Consider the following 15,365-nt stretch of genomic DNA (forward strand, 5'->3'; position numbering starts at 1 on the left):
TCAGATAACTTTGGGTGCTTATAGATAAATTAAATTCCTGCTGATTTCTTTACCTTTTATATTGAGGATGAAATTTTATTCCTTGTGGTATTCATCTACAAACGTAAAGGTTGACCTTCCTCATTAATTCACTTACAGATGATGCATCGCATCTAATATTAACAGTGCATGCAGTGGGACGTCAACATTAATTTTCGGGTTCTATCTGAATCATGTCTAAGTTACAAGTAGTCATGGAATCAATGCTTTTTTTTTTTTTTTGTACTGACGAGGCCGTAGGCATTGTGGCACTGGTTGTGGTCACGTTTGCTTGCATTCTTTTCGCCGTACAAAGTGTAAATTTATTACTCTTAGAAAAGATGGTTGTTCGAGTGTGAAAGAGAACGGACATGACGACTAAACAACTCCCACCCACTCCTTTATTATAAGAATACTGGTGAATCATATCTTGTAGCATTCGATATTGATGAACGAACGGTTCAAAAAGACCGAAGCTAGCCCTCTTCTATGTAATTCTGAACACATTATGGATGGTTCTGAATACGATCACATCTCAATGATGATGTGATTGTCACATGTATATTCATCTAAATTCTAAGTCAAATATCTGCTTATGCTTAGAGCATAAGTGGTGGGTAGCTGATTTTTTTGATAAATAGATATTTAATTATTTGAGAGTGTGATGGTATATCGAGCACCAGTGGTCTAGTGGTAGAATAGTACCCTGCCACGGTACAGACCCGGGTTCGATTCCCGGCTGGTGCAATATGTGTTTTAAGATTTTGTTTTCAGATACTTTGTATATATATTACTATCGCAACATGTTTCAAGGATATCTTTCCAAGCTGTAGCAGATTCTGATGAGGGAAAGTGACACAAAGGTGTGGGGAATCATGTGTGTTACGGACGAAGAAGAGGTGTTTTTTTTGTTATCAGTGGATGCAATGATTCCACCAAGAGGGTGCATGGATTTGAAAATTCACCATTGGAATGTAATATCCAAGTTGCCTTTGATTAATGGCATATTGGATCGAATATAGTACTTCAATTGAATCCATGTGGGACAGCAATGATCATTCTATTGCATGTCTACAGTTCAATCGATGCATAAAGAAATATGAGGCAGCATCTTTCATGACATATTCTAGTGAATAAAGAACCAGTTTCATGAGGACCTGCTCATTTGTTTTTGTTGACTTGATGTAGGTGGGGCTTTCTGTGTGCATTGCAAATTCATGTGAGGGAAAAGAAAAGATGAAAAGATTAGCCTATCACTTGAGATGCATCACAACTTCGCCTACATTGAGAGACCATCATTTGCAGCATCATGAATTAAGAGGTTAGCCAATCTCTCTCTTACTTGTTCCTGATGTATGCTTCTGATTTTAATATGTCAGCTAATCTACCGGAACCATTCCAAATATAATAACGTACGTTAACAAGTACCATCAAAAGAAAGTGCTCGAGGCCTTTACAAGTCATGGAAAACACGTAGTTTCACCTAATGATGCACTGAAACTTTTGAGGCTGGTATACATTACCGGCTGATGTAATAAATTAGTCGAGCAGATAAATTTAGTCCACATCATTAGAATTAAAATCATTGTCATTAGCCTTCATTTGATTATCTTCATTTATATGGCATATAAATTTTTAGTGATCAAGAGAATTAGTTAATGAATCATCAATATGGATATATGTTTAGAGTATAGAAAAGGGAATAAGGTAGCTACTTAGCAATCAATCTTGATGGTCATTATGCAGAAATTTTTTTGCCCTCAACCTCTGGCTTTTCCTAATCTTCTTTTTCTGTGGCACTCTTCGTTTTGTTAAAGGATTTGATTTGCCTAAGGAATATAATTGTATCAATATCTTAGTTGGAGAAAGATCAGGTTTAAGACTTTTTTTTTATCAAAGAAAGCCTTTCCTTTGTTAGCATAACTATCTTATTATTACCAGTGAACAAACAAAATTTACTTCCACTGCAATGAATATCCACAGTTAATAATCAAAATTGTTTTCATGAAACTAAGAAGGAAAATTAGGTCTCCTTTTATATATCGTTGCATCCTTTTCAAGTGTATTCAACTTCATATACAATTGGGAGGAAGAGAAAAAAAAATATATAACTTGCAGTTTTCATGAGTCAGCCAAGTGGATATAAAAAAATATATGCAATGGGGGGGGTTAGGGTGACGCCACACTTTAATTGTCAGCCTAGCCATCATCTTCCTGGTAGCAACAACATAAGAAGAGAATTATAAGAATCAACAGAGTTTCATGTAGAACACTTCATGCAACACTCGCAGAAGCTTTGGAAGGTTCAGCTTTGCATATCTTGCTTGAGACAGCCTTGAAGCAGCTGCTTTCCCAAACTCAAAGTTTCTGATCTTTGATTATTGTGCAACATAATTGTATGCTATGTTAAGCTAAAAAAGGACACCGATAAGTGTTCACCAAAACCATGCATGGTAACACGGAGAAGGTTTTGCCTTCGTCCTCGTTTCGCATCGGTTTCTCTTTAACTAGTATGGCGGCCGGCGCGCATGCGCACGTGCGATCGCGTCGTGAGCAAGCTGCCCGCCGTCGGGTATTAGATTCGGCGGCAGGTTGTACATGCTCAGCAACGAGGGATCCAGTAATCCCCCGCCGCCTCCTGTTTCCTCCTCCTCGACCTCCTCTTCCCCCTCGAGTGGCAGCCTCTCGTAGGTGGCATTACCAAACGTCGTGGCGACTACCATGACGGGTCCCGTGGCGAGGAGCGACCCCACGACGCTGCCCCCCAACACCTGGCACTGTTCGCCGGCGAGGTAGACGGTCAGGCCGGTGGAACCCGGCAGGGCCGGACCGGGCAGGAACGTGCCAGTCAGCGACAGGATCTCGAAGCGGCCGTGCATGGTGACGACGGCGCCGGGTGCAGCTGGCTGTCGAAGGGTGACGTTGGCGACTGTACCGACGCCGCTGAGCACGCTGACGCCGCACTGCCGGCGGCGTGCGAACTGCGCGATGCACTCGGCTACGTCGGCGCCGCCCGCGACCTCCATCACGTGGCTCCGGAGCACGTTGGGGCTGTCGCGGGTGATGAAAATGGGGGGCTTTGGCTTGTTCTTCGATCCAGGGGGCCGCCCGCGAGGGCGACGGCTGCCGACCTCCACCGCTCCTTCTCTGGGGTCGTCGTCGTTGTGCCGGTCGTCTTCGTCGTCGGCTTGGGCGAAGACCTCGGGCGCCTTAGAGGGCATCCCATCACCAAGCTTCTTGGGGCCGGTGGATGCCGGTTCGGCTCCGGGAAGACCGAGGTTACCTGCCCACCAAGGGTTCGCCAGCTTCTCGGTCTAAAGCACTAGAGCTTCTGGCTTCAGGTCTCTCTCTTCCTTCTCCTACTGATGCCAGAAAAGAAACGAATAGGAAGAAGGTTCTCCTCTGGAGAAAATTGAGAGGAAAAGTCTAAGCTCGAGCAAGTCCTTTTACTTACCAAGCATATAGCATCGGAGACATATATGATTGAGGAAGCAGGAAACAAGTTTGACCTACATCGCGAAGAAGGAAGGATGCAAGAAGGACCTTAATGAACATCTACACGAAACAGAAGGAGCTCTCAGCTCCATCGCTCTTAAGCTGATCTATGCGCAGGAGAAGTCAGTAACGTGTGTCTGTACTTTTCCTCCTCTTTTGATTTACACGGAATGGGAGCAAGCAAATGTTGCCACTCACCAGGAGGAGAAAGAGAAGCCTGACCTGCTCTTGGAGGGACAGAGAGATGTGTGGCCGAGGAAAACATGGAGTAGTTTAATGTTGGTGGGGAGTTTCTTTAGATGTTTGTGTTGGTGCGAGCTGGGGTGGGTGGTATGTGCCTTGGCATGGGTTGCATCGAGAAGAGAAGAGAACATGGAAGAGGAGAGAGAGAGGGAGAGAGAGAGAGAGAGAGAGAGAGAGAAAAGAAGAAACGGCAGGAAAGGATGTGTTTTTTTTGTGCATATATGCTAGTGACTATATATCCACTTGATTGAAATAGCGACTTCGTCGGTCTCCAAAGCTGACTAATCTCTTATGAAACCATCTACGAATCCCTCACCGTAGATAGATCTTGCTGCAAGAACACTATTCTCTAGATTTGATAGCATCACTGGCCATATAGTCTGTAGTTGAATTAATGCTGGGAAAGATATGAGCAGCTCAAGCCCAAAGTGGAAGCAGGTTGATCCGAGTTAAGGTGTACGAAAGTTGAATTGCCGAAGTGGTATTGAAGTGTCGAAGTAGAACTCTCGATCTACCGAGGTGGAACTCTTGATGTAGTGCCTACGTAAGATTGATGTTGGATTCTTTCGTCTAGATCCCTTTGATACATAAGTGATATGATTTTATAGTACTAAAAAGAGTCCCGAAGAAAAAGAAATATATATTTATGGTCAAAACCTATCGGTCATAATTAATTAGTAAAATAATTAACAGAATAATACGTGGACAATTCGACATGTGCCACATCAGTATCTATATGAGTTACGGGAGTGAGTCGTTGACAGCCTAGTCAGTTTGATTTGGTTTGGCTTGGGGTTATCCAAAGTGCCTCTAAGCTCCCGAGATATCACCTATACAAAAATCTAGGTCAGAAAAGGTTTCCTAACCCGATCTCTCCGATGCATAAATTAATAGTTCGAGATATATGAGTGTGGATATGAGTGGTCAAAAAGGTGATCTCATTTTTATTGTGTTGAAAATAAGTTTTTATGTTTAGTGATAGTGAAATAAAATATTTCATAAAATAATATACGAGAAGGTAGTCTTTAATCGTCTCCAACAGCTTCCCTTTGGTCTCTTATCCATGTGAGCAACAAGGGGAGAGCAGACCATAATCGCCTATCTTATACTCATGCCCATGTGACTAGACGCATGGAGGGTGGCCTCCATCTTCTCCTTTTATCTTGAACACCACGTGGAGGCCACATGCTGGATGATAATTGGCTGATAGTTTTCTTTCTATCATTTGTCCCCCTCGCCCTTCAAGCATGCTTCAAGGGCTCTCATAAGAGGGATTATAAGTTTAAAGTCTAGTTCATTTGGCACGTTAAGCTTATGCTTATTTGATTGATCATCTAACTCCGCACATTAGGTAGATGCTGATAGGGTTAGCGGGCACTTGACTCATGTCTTGAATCGATGACCTTCGTCCATTAACAAGGTTGCTTCTTGCCAACAAGCCCTCTTCGATAACAGATCAATCCTTATCAACTTGAATCCGACCCTCCTTTGGGCATGGAGGTCAACAATGATGAGGTCGGTTTCTCAACCTCCATGGCTCGATAAAGACAACAAACGAGAGGTGCAAGCACTACTAGTGACAATCTATCACCGACTTACCCCTTCCATCACCAAAGGACCCACCTTAGGCAGAGGGGGCCCATTTCTTCCTGACCTCCATGTCTTGGGTGACGGTCTATTATTGACCTACCACTCTTTTTCTACTCACTGTCAAGATGAGCTATAAGTGGTGCGAGGTGGGTTCCTTTGCTCACTAGGGGGAAAGGGTTCTAGTTTCTCGACCTGGTGATGGTCCATCGCAAACCCGCCCCTCTTCTTCTGCTCATCGTCAAGGTAGGTTACGAGAGGAGTTGATGTGGGTCATAGGTGGTGTCGAGGTAGTCTCCTTCTCTGTTCGTCATGGAGTGAGTCAAGTTTCCTGACCTCCATACCTTGGGCTACGGGTGGTGTCAAGGTTGTCTCCTCCTCTATTCATCGCGAGGAGGGGGTCAGGTTTTCTAATTTCCATGCCTCAAGTGGAAGAGGGGGTTGTGTTTCCTGATCTAACGACAATCTATCATTGACCTGCCCCTCTTCTTTTGCTTGTCGTCAAGGTAGGCTGCATGAGGAGCTGAGATGGTTTCCTCCTCTATTCGTCACAGAGGAGGGGGTTAGGTTTCTTGATGCGGCGGTGGTCCATTATCGACCTGCCCTTCTTCTTCTACTCGTTATTGAGGCGGTCTCCTCCTCTGTTCATCGTAGAGGAGAATGTTGGATTTTCTGACCTCCACACCTCAGGTACATCTTGTCATATGCCTTTGACCGTAGTAAGTTTCTTATTACGTGGGTCAAGTTTTTTTGACTTACACTCATCGAGCACATTTTATTTTGTGCCTCCCGTTATAGTAGGTTTCTTCTTACAAGGGTCGGGTTTTCTAACTCGCATGCCTCAGACACATTTTATCTTATGCCTTCCACTATGACTCAGGATTTTTTTTTTATATCGGTCGGGTTTTCCTAACTCACACATCTCAATCACATTTTGTCATGCACCTCCCGTTGTAGTAGGTTTCTTCTTACACAGATCGAGTTTTCTAACTCACATGCCTCAGACATATTTTGTCTTGTGCGTCCCACTATGATGGGTTTTTTCTTACATCAATCGGGTTTTCTTGACTCATGCGCCTCAAACATATTTTATTTTGTGCTTCCCCTCCATGACAGATTTCTTATTACACAGCTTGAGTCTTTTTTACTCATATGCCTCGAGCATATTTTGTCTTATGTCTCTTGTTGTAATACGTTTCTTATTACATGGATCAATCACTCTCTCTCATTCTATAATCAAGACTAATGTCCTTTCAGAGGCAATTCCCAAAAAACATCGATAACAAAAGAATTTAAAATCTATCATGATGGAGGAATGTCTTCGAAATCCGCCATGATGGAAAGAGGACCCAAAATTTGCCATGATGGTTTAAGGACTCCGAAATCTGTCATAGTAGATGAAACATTTCAAAATCTACCATAAAGGAAAGAACTTCAAAATCTACCATAGTTGAGGAAGAACTTAAAAATCTACCATGATGAAAGATCCAAAATCTACTACGGTAAAGAGAAACCTCAAAGTCTGCCATGACGAAAGTGTAGAGCCAAATGTACTCGAGGCGTGTGAATTAGGAAATAAGACCCGCACCAAGATAAATCTACTTCGACATAGTAGGATCGAATGTGCCCAAGATGTGTGTCGAAAAACCTAACTTAAGCCAAGATAAAACTATTACAACCGGCTAAATATGCTCGAGACGCATGAGTTAAAAAAACTTGACTCACACTAAAATAAATTCATTACGACAAAGGCGTAGGGCCAAATATGCCCAAGGCATGTGATTCTAAAAACTCGACCCACAATAAGATAAATCTACTGCGATGGAGCCGAGCCAAATGTGCTCGAGTCATGAGTTAAAAAATCCAACCTGTAACAAGATAAATCCGCTACAGCAAAGCAGGTCCGAATGTGCTCGAGACGTGTGAATTGAGAAACCCATCCCGTGCCAAAATAAATCTACTATAGTAACATAGCAAGGTTAAATGTGCCCAAATTATGTGAGTTGGGAAACCTAACATACACCAAAATAAACCCACTACGATGAAAGCGTAGGGTGAAATATGTCCGAAGCATAAGAGTAAAAGAAAATCAACTTGCGCCTATAGATATCTCATTCATGCTATAGAGGAACAAGTTGACGATAACCCTATCATGAGCCCCTCTGACATGAGCCCCAAAGCTCGCCTTAGGCCAGGGAGAAAATAAATGATAAATAACATATTGATGACCAATCACCATAGATAATAACATAAGGATGGTGTGAAAAGAAAATATCACAATCACCCTCCACCTATCCACTACTATAGATAATAATATAAGAGAGTAGGTTTAAACCTATTTTACTCCCATGAACAAAACATCAAAAGGCGATGTCATGCATTACGTGCATACAAGAACCGTAATGGTACTTTGTCAGCCTAAATTCGGTAACAATGCAAGGCCAACTTTCCTATGAAACTAAAGAATTACTTCTCACTGAATGCAAAGACATTCTAGGCATAATAAACCACATTTAACTGCACATTTTAAATCCCCATTTCAAGATCCATATAAACACCCTTTCAACATAGTCCATCCAGACTTGTTACGGGCAGGAAAGACTTTACAAAAATGGCATTCTGAGTGCAACAATCTACAAAAGGAATGCCTCAAAACCTTGATGGAAACTCCCCTCGAAACGTGGAAATCAAAAAGAGGGTAGAAGCTATGGACTTCTTAGCTGCCTACTTTGTGAAACTGTGCGCTGCTTAGATATTGTTAGTGCAAATAGTGGCATTTCTTATCTAAATAACATCTTGAGCTCCTCAATCCGGGCACTTCTGACTTCCTCATCAGTTAGGGCACCAGCAATCATCCTCTGCTTCCTTGCCTGCACCTGCTGCATCCTCCCTTCCACAGAATCCTGCAGCAACAATCGTCATTAATCTCACTACTGCACCGTGAACCCACATCCTTCGAGTGGCAGATAGACGGCAGCAAGATTGTTCATCGCTCATACCTTGACGATGAACCTCCTCACTCGAACCTGCCGTTTCTGCCCGATTCGGTGAATTCTCATTATTGCTTGCTCTTCCACTGCAGGATTCCACCATGGATCCTATTTTGGACAAACAAAAGGAAATTGAACACACTTGCCACAAGTAGAATTCACCTTTAAGCGTGCAAGGATTACCATAAGGAAGACATTTGATGCTGCAGTCAGATTCAAGCCTACGCCTCCAGCCTTGAGTGACATAAGTAGTACCTTAGATCGTTGAACAGAAGAACATATTATCGAACAGTTGAAGCGTAATTATTCCCATCTAAGCATGGATGCTTCCTTACCATTTTGTCTCTGCTCTCACTGAACTCCTTCAGCACAATCTCCCTCTTCTTCCGGCTCAGCTTGCCATCGAGCCTCAGGAAGCCAATCCCTTTCCTCAAAGGTATCTCAAGCAAGTCCAAGAATGCAGTCCACTGGCTGAAGACAATGCTCTTCTCCCCTGACCTCTGAGCTCTCTTGAGGTATTTAATGAGCTTTGTCACCTTCGAGGACTCCTTCCAGTTCTTCTCCACATCGACCTGGAACCGGCTCTCGCTTGGGCATGTGATAAGGTCAGCTTTGCTGAGGGGGCTGCGGCAGATCGGGCATGGCCCGCCTGCTGGAGTTCGCCAGCTCGAGAGCAGGCACTCCCGGCACATCCGGTGGGCGCATGGAGTGAGCACCGGGTCATCGGAATCTGACTCCAGACAAATTGGGCACTCGGTCACCTCGCCTCTGCGGATGCCTTCGACGACCTCCTCGACGTAGGCTGGTGTGGGGAGAGGATTCAAATGCGAAGCTACAAGAAATCGGCGGGCAAGCTTATTGAGGTCTGCATACTCCTGGGTGTCTCCCCGGCTGACAGAATAGAAAATTCAAGTGTTGGTGAGAACTTTACATGCAAAGTTCGGCTACATCTCGAATTAAATTGCTTTTTGCCGTGGAAATAAAAAGAAGGGTAATATTAAGCTAACCTCATTACAAGAAAAGGATGGTTGCAGCACTGCCTTAATCGAAGCAGAAGCTCCAAAATGGAAGCATAATTGTGAAGAACTTTGCCTTGTGCAACAAATTGATCAAATCTAACCTGTTCAAGGTTTCATGGTTGCAAGCATATCAATCACAAATAACTAGAACAGGGTTTTATATGCCAAAATGGAGCCACCGCAATCAATTAAACATTAGATTGATTGCTCAATATTGGTAAATGCAATAACTTAAGGATACATATTAACAACCACATTAGGAAAGCTTGACACACAAAAAGTCAAACAGACACGGGACGAACCTTTGATCTCTCGAATAGAGCTTCATAGAAATCACGCTCAGCTTCAGATTGTTCACATTCTACAGTTCGGAAATTGGCAGGAGGAAGAACAAGAATAGGCCTGAATAATAAATAATTTATCAAGTAGTTCTAATTAAGCTAATGACAACATACCCCTCAGCAAAATTAGCTTTAATGGTATCTAGAAGAAATTATGCTGAAAACTCACTTTCCATTCCTATCTTTTGTGTCCTTTGTTCTCCTCAGCATTAACGGTCTTAGAATGGCCTTAACCAATTTTAATCCTCGTTCATCCCCATCCTCATAAGGTCTTTGAATCAACTTGTGCCACCTGAAATTTGAAGAATGAAGCATTAAACCAAGCCAAAAATTTTAGACAAAACAAGCATACCAGTTATCATATATGCTGGTAATGTACTTGATAGATGTACTAGGAAATGCAGCAACTCAAATGTTGTGCAAACAAGCCTACATTGGCTCAATTTGGTCTAGAATTTCACAAGAGTTCATTTGGAATGTTAGAGATTAAACAATCTGACTTGATTTCAGATTCAGGCTTCAAAGCCCATATAATCTGAACCTATATATATATATATATATATATATATATATATATATATATATATATATATATATATATGGCATTCCAATAGTCAAATACATTATATTGAAGAATAATATAATAGAAAAAACACAAAATACTTCATCCTCAAGAAGGTGGCATATTTTGATGCAAAATATAATATACAACATATTTTATAGTATGAATATGAAATACTCAAAATTCCAAATTTATTCATTTTATATATTTTGAATAAAACACAACATATTTTATATATTTCACAACTTATTCATATAGGCAAGGCTCAGTTAAATTCCAAATTTTGGAAACAACTGTTTTCCAGTTTCAATTTCCTAAAAAGAAAGATAAACTGAATGGTGTTACCATTAACATCGAAGTGTTGTTCTTGTTCAAGTAATTATCAGAAGGGTATCAAAACTATCATCTAACAGTTCACCTTAACCTCAAAGAGTTAGAATTTCTTAGGCAATTTTATTATCAGTATATCCTTTGATGAATCTTCAGTTTCTGTAATTTAGTTTGTTCATCATACACTATTCTCAATAAGTATTGAACAGTAATTTTTCATACCATGCCCAGTTGCACCACGGTTCAACATGTAAGAAGCAAAGAAGACTGTAGAGATCTTCCAAGCTATTCTGCAGTCGCAATAATATGAAACCATGTTAATAAGCCACACGTAACAACATTCACCATCTCAAAGTTGAGTTCTTTTTTTGTGCAAGCATAATGCTGAAGTTCTAATTGGAATTCGTTAAAATTCTATATGCAGCAATTAAAATTGTTAGACAGCCATAATGTGGGATGCTTGATAGTGTTCCTTCATTGGAATCGTGGGATGACTGAAATAACATTATCCACAACTGTTTTCTTTGAGGTTTTTGGCAATGGTATAACCTAGGCACACTCAAAAGACTGCTAATACCAAATTTAACACATGGAAAGAACAACTACTATAATTTGGTTGATTGATGCAGTTTGGCAGATCATGTTGCAAAGGATAATACATACTCTAAGCCTTCTGGACAATCAAACCTGAACCCTAAAAAAATAATCCGCAGAAGTCTAGGCAAGAAAATGAAATAATTACTGACCTGAAGAGGAGTACCCGTTAGGCACCACCTTGAGTATGCATTCAATGCGTAGGCTGATTGAGCAACTACTGTCTTTGACGATTTGATGCTGTGGGCTTCATCTAGCACCACTCTGTACCAATCTATTTCATGGAAGATGCTAATCTTTTCTGGGTCCTGGTTTGACAAAGGATATGGCCTTTCATTTATTGACATAAAAGAAAAGGACAAAGATTGTACGAAGAAAAGTTGGAAGAGAAGAACAATGATGATACATACAGATTTATAAGCTGATGCCAAGACTCCATATGTTGTTAAAACCACATCATGTTCTGATATCACTTTAAGGTCATTTATTCTGTCACCACCATAATAAACAAAGACAGACAATGACCCTGGCTTTGAATGGTTTTCCAGCTCATCCTGCAGTGGTTTTTGTTTATGAACGGTTGCTAGTTCCATTCAAGTAGGCATATTGAAGTAGGGACATATAATCTAGTGCATTTAAATATAATCTGATACCGGTGGTCTGTAGCCTAAAACATAATCACATATCAGGAAAAATAATTGAAATTTCTGAGTGGGCTAAAATTTCATAAACATTGATAGAAAGGGATGATGATGAGTTTTCACCTTCCATTGGCCCAACAATGCCATTGGACACACAATTAGGGTGCCACCTTTTACTTTGGAAAATTTTCTTTTGGCCTTTTGCACTTCCTTTGAGCCTTTACCACACTTCATAAAAGTGTCCTGGTCATCTGACCTTTCTCCACTGGGTCTTGCAAGTATTAAAGCAATTGTCATGACAGTCTTCCCTAGACCCATTGCATCTGCCAAGATCTACAAGGACTTCATCATTAGTTAACTATGCATTTTTCACCAGAAAGCAACTGCTACCATCAATATTTGTACATATTCCAAGAGCAACCTAGAATGTTAAAGTGGGCCAATTTTGGAAAAGAAATAAAACATTGACAACAAAAGCAGTTCCTGCATTCAGAGACCAATACATTAGGACAGATTAATCCTGGACCAATTCAAGAAAGTCATTTGATATGACGACCATCTAAACCAAAGAGTATGTTCAATGGGCCAGATATGTTGAATTACCTACAATTTTGTTGACTCCATTTTTGCTACTAGTCATGTAGTTCAAATAGGAACAACAGGGTGACAGACAGTCCAAATTAACATTGTTTTGATCTTTCACCAAACTAGGAGACTCTTCCTGATCAGAATGTTCTAAAGAAAACTTCATACAAATAAACAGTGATAGAAATGCTCAATCAGTAATAACTGTGTAGAAGTTCCACCATAAACTTTTCCATATATTCATTATTGGGATTTGCCTATAAAAACTGGGTTCTCCTTACTGAAATACAAACTGCCTCATTTATTACATATAATAATACTGGATCATTAAGTATGCTTGGTATTTTTCAAAGATGCAATTGAGTCAGCAATCTTTCAAGTAGAAAATTGCTAGCTTCTATGTAGGATATCAAATACCATCTTTTAATCTGCCTTTTTTTATGACATAAGCTATGGTTACTCCACAGGTCATATTATTCCCAAAATCTCAACCATCACACATACACAAGAGAATTATCTTCAGTATCAACTTATATTCAACAACAATCCAGGCTCTATTATTCTGATTTTAATCAAAATGGATATTTCAACAATTGAGATGGTGCACATCTCTGATACGATTGATACTGCTTTTCTCTTAGTTTGTTCCATTCTACAACTGAACATATATGCAATAGCCCAAAATAAAATAATATTTTGTTCATCAATGAAAATGATATGTTGTTTAAGGGTTTTGATGAGCTTCCATCCAAACCAAATCCCAAATTAAAATCCATTGAGCATGATAGCACACTTACTCCGCCTCTTGCCATCTGCATAGCACTTGGAAATTGAGTCGTAGCTTCGCCTGTGAAGACATTTACGTACACCGCAGATACTCTTCTGCCAAAATCATGCAGTAATAATGAATTAGCATTAACAATGGCAATAGATCTGGCATTGGTCCAACATAAGAATTCATAACTTTACATACTTGTCAAGAATGTTGTATGCGGACCAACATGGATGAAGAGTTTTGGATGCTTGCTCAACATCAATTCCTTTCTCCAATTCAGACATCCAGTAAAGAGCTTGTTTCTGGTACGGATGTAGATCAGAAACAAGGGTACATGGGGGCTCTGCTTCCTGTAGAATTTTGTCAAAGAAATGGCAAATTCATATTTCCACGTGATTACTTAAATTAAGGGCAATTGTCTTGTTATAATAAGATGCTGAATGTGCTTAAGCATGAGGAATCCAAATGCTACTTCTTCAGAAATGACCTCCGAATTTTTCTTTTATGTTGAAGAAAATACCTCTAAATCATAAATCTCAGCAGCCCCAACAAGTTTATTCAGAGATGATTCCGAGATTGCTTGCTCACCCTTGCTTCGTTCAGGATAAGTTTGGCCCCTTCTCTGTTGCTTTTTGAGGCCTGCTATTTGCATAGATTCATCTTCATCAGCACCCTAACACATGTTAAAATAGAATTCATGAGTTATACCATGATTAATACATGACATGAAACATTCTTGCACGATATTGAAATATGCAACAGCATCAGCCAGATAAAAGGAGGTTCACATATGTTTTAACATAGACCATTTCAAAAATAATGCAGTAACAAAGAAAAATTCATGCTCATGAATGAAACCGCACAAAGAAAATGCTACCAGGGTTAAATGTTTACTTCTAGGTTTAGAGATCTCTTTCGCTTCTTAAGTTCTTCAGGAGTAAAGTCAGCCTATTCATTAAGAGCAATTCAGACTGTCAGTTGTAATCTAGCAAACAATGTAAAGCTGAAAAAAAAAATAACAATAATAAAGAAGTTAATCAAACTTCTTAAAGGAAAACTGAGAAGCAAAGGTATGTTAGAAACCCTTTTAATCTCTTGCATTAAGCTAAGTTGCACGGTTGAGAATACGCATCGCCCACGAATCATCACTTTGGACGACCCCACAAGTGGAATGAGGCATTTACTCCACTCTGGTTTAAACCTCCCTATCTGACAGACATGGGATGATTTAGTACCAAGGTAAACATCCATGAAATCATTGCTGGAGTTCAATAATTGGAAGGGAAACATGAAAGGTGTGAGAGCAATGAGTCAACGAACCTCACCACCACGCTTGGTTGAGAAGCGCACGATCTGAGACACTGCCGCTTCCGTCTTTGAGCCCAGCCATCGCCTACCAATCGTATTGATCTTCTCGAAGGATGGAAAGGAGAAGTGTACAATCTCGTCGGCATCAAGCTGCTTCTTCCCTCTGCACGTTGACAGGCCGGCGACACAAGTCTTCGCCACAAGAAACCAAACAGGATCCACAGGAAGCTCTTCAAGCTCTGCTGTCTCCGGAGCAGAGAACGATTGAAGCCTCCGATAGGCGATATCAGGTCTTAAAGCTGAAATCGGGCGCGGATTGAGGTATGGGGTGAAATGGGCTCTTGCGGCGCCGGGGAAGCCATCATCACAGGATTCGAAAGGCAATGGATCGTCGGCAGCCAGCAGCATGGGGGTGTCGAAGAGAATGTTGATGGCGCGGTTTGTGTTCCATCCGGCAAGAGTCAGGGCTCGGAGGATGACGCGATCGGGGATTCCAGATCCCACAACGTATCGGATGTCCGCCATCTCAAATGCGAGGTCTCGAGGCTCATGTGAGTAGGTCGTCATTACATCCGCTACCAGCAGATCAACGAGTCCGGCGAGGGCGAGGAGGAAGCCGAAGAAGAGGCGAGGAGCAGTTGGGAGGAATCGAAGCGCGCAGGATTAAATAGATCGGGGACGCGTGTTCTTGGGTTCGCAGGCTTCCTTGATGCGACGCAAGATGGCGGGAGAAAGGGGCTGATATCTGCTTTCGAATCAGCTTCCTGGGGCGCGAAAGATGGGCATTGGTCAGCGTGGTAAAAAGTTGGCGGGTGATTTTAGCGGTAAAAGTAATTCTTTAATGTAAAAATTAACTTAATATATAAATAAATTAACT

The 15,365-nt window shown here is 41.2% G+C and overlaps 2 protein-coding genes and 1 non-coding gene across 6 annotated transcripts; 1 reads left to right on the forward strand and 2 right to left on the reverse strand.

The window, feature by feature from the left end:
* The first annotated feature begins 694 nt into the window (after positions 1 to 694).
* TRNAG-GCC (transfer RNA glycine (anticodon GCC)) lies at positions 695 to 765 on the forward strand. The gene has a single exon. It is a non-coding gene; the product is annotated as a tRNA-Gly (tRNA).
* A 1,468-nt stretch (positions 766 to 2,233) lies between these two features.
* On the reverse strand, positions 2,234 to 3,895 carry LOC103972090 (AT-hook motif nuclear-localized protein 20). Of its 2 annotated transcripts, none has more exons than XM_009386291.3 (2): positions 3,473 to 3,895; positions 2,234 to 3,377 (listed from the first exon to the last, which is right to left on the reverse strand). In XM_009386291.3, exon 2 carries the CDS (start codon positions 3,237 to 3,239, stop codon positions 2,526 to 2,528), a length of 714 nt encoding a protein of 237 aa, XP_009384566.2. In that variant the 5' UTR covers positions 3,240 to 3,377; positions 3,473 to 3,895; the 3' UTR covers positions 2,234 to 2,525. The 2 variants fall into 2 exon arrangements, with proteins under 2 accessions (XP_009384566.2, XP_009384565.2); XM_009386290.3 differs by having other exon boundaries at positions 2,234 to 3,380.
* Positions 3,896 to 7,843: 3,948 nt separating this feature from the next.
* On the reverse strand, positions 7,844 to 15,358 carry LOC135653145 (DNA repair protein RAD5B-like). 3 transcript variants are annotated; one of them, XM_065174704.1, is made up of 17 exons: positions 14,501 to 15,358; positions 14,264 to 14,389; positions 14,075 to 14,128; positions 13,701 to 13,853; positions 13,379 to 13,530; positions 13,203 to 13,287; positions 11,944 to 12,153; positions 11,590 to 11,733; positions 11,332 to 11,487; positions 10,808 to 10,875; positions 9,863 to 9,985; positions 9,655 to 9,754; positions 9,341 to 9,453; positions 8,669 to 9,224; positions 8,517 to 8,588; positions 8,343 to 8,441; positions 7,844 to 8,246 (listed from the first exon to the last, which is right to left on the reverse strand). In XM_065174704.1, exons 1-17 carry the CDS (start codon positions 15,053 to 15,055, stop codon positions 8,124 to 8,126), a joined length of 2,889 nt encoding a protein of 962 aa, XP_065030776.1. In that variant the 5' UTR covers positions 15,056 to 15,358; the 3' UTR covers positions 7,844 to 8,123. The 3 variants fall into 3 exon arrangements, with proteins under 3 accessions (XP_065030776.1, XP_065030777.1, XP_065030778.1); XM_065174705.1 differs by having other exon boundaries at positions 14,506 to 14,776; XM_065174706.1 differs by having other exon boundaries at positions 14,264 to 14,385; positions 14,501 to 14,639.
* Positions 15,359 to 15,365: the final 7 nt, after the last annotated feature.

This window comes from Musa acuminata, chromosome BXJ3-11, assembly GCF_036884655.1.
Source record: "Musa acuminata AAA Group cultivar baxijiao chromosome BXJ3-11, Cavendish_Baxijiao_AAA, whole genome shotgun sequence".
NCBI classification, from domain to species: Eukaryota; Viridiplantae; Streptophyta; class Magnoliopsida; order Zingiberales; family Musaceae; genus Musa; species Musa acuminata.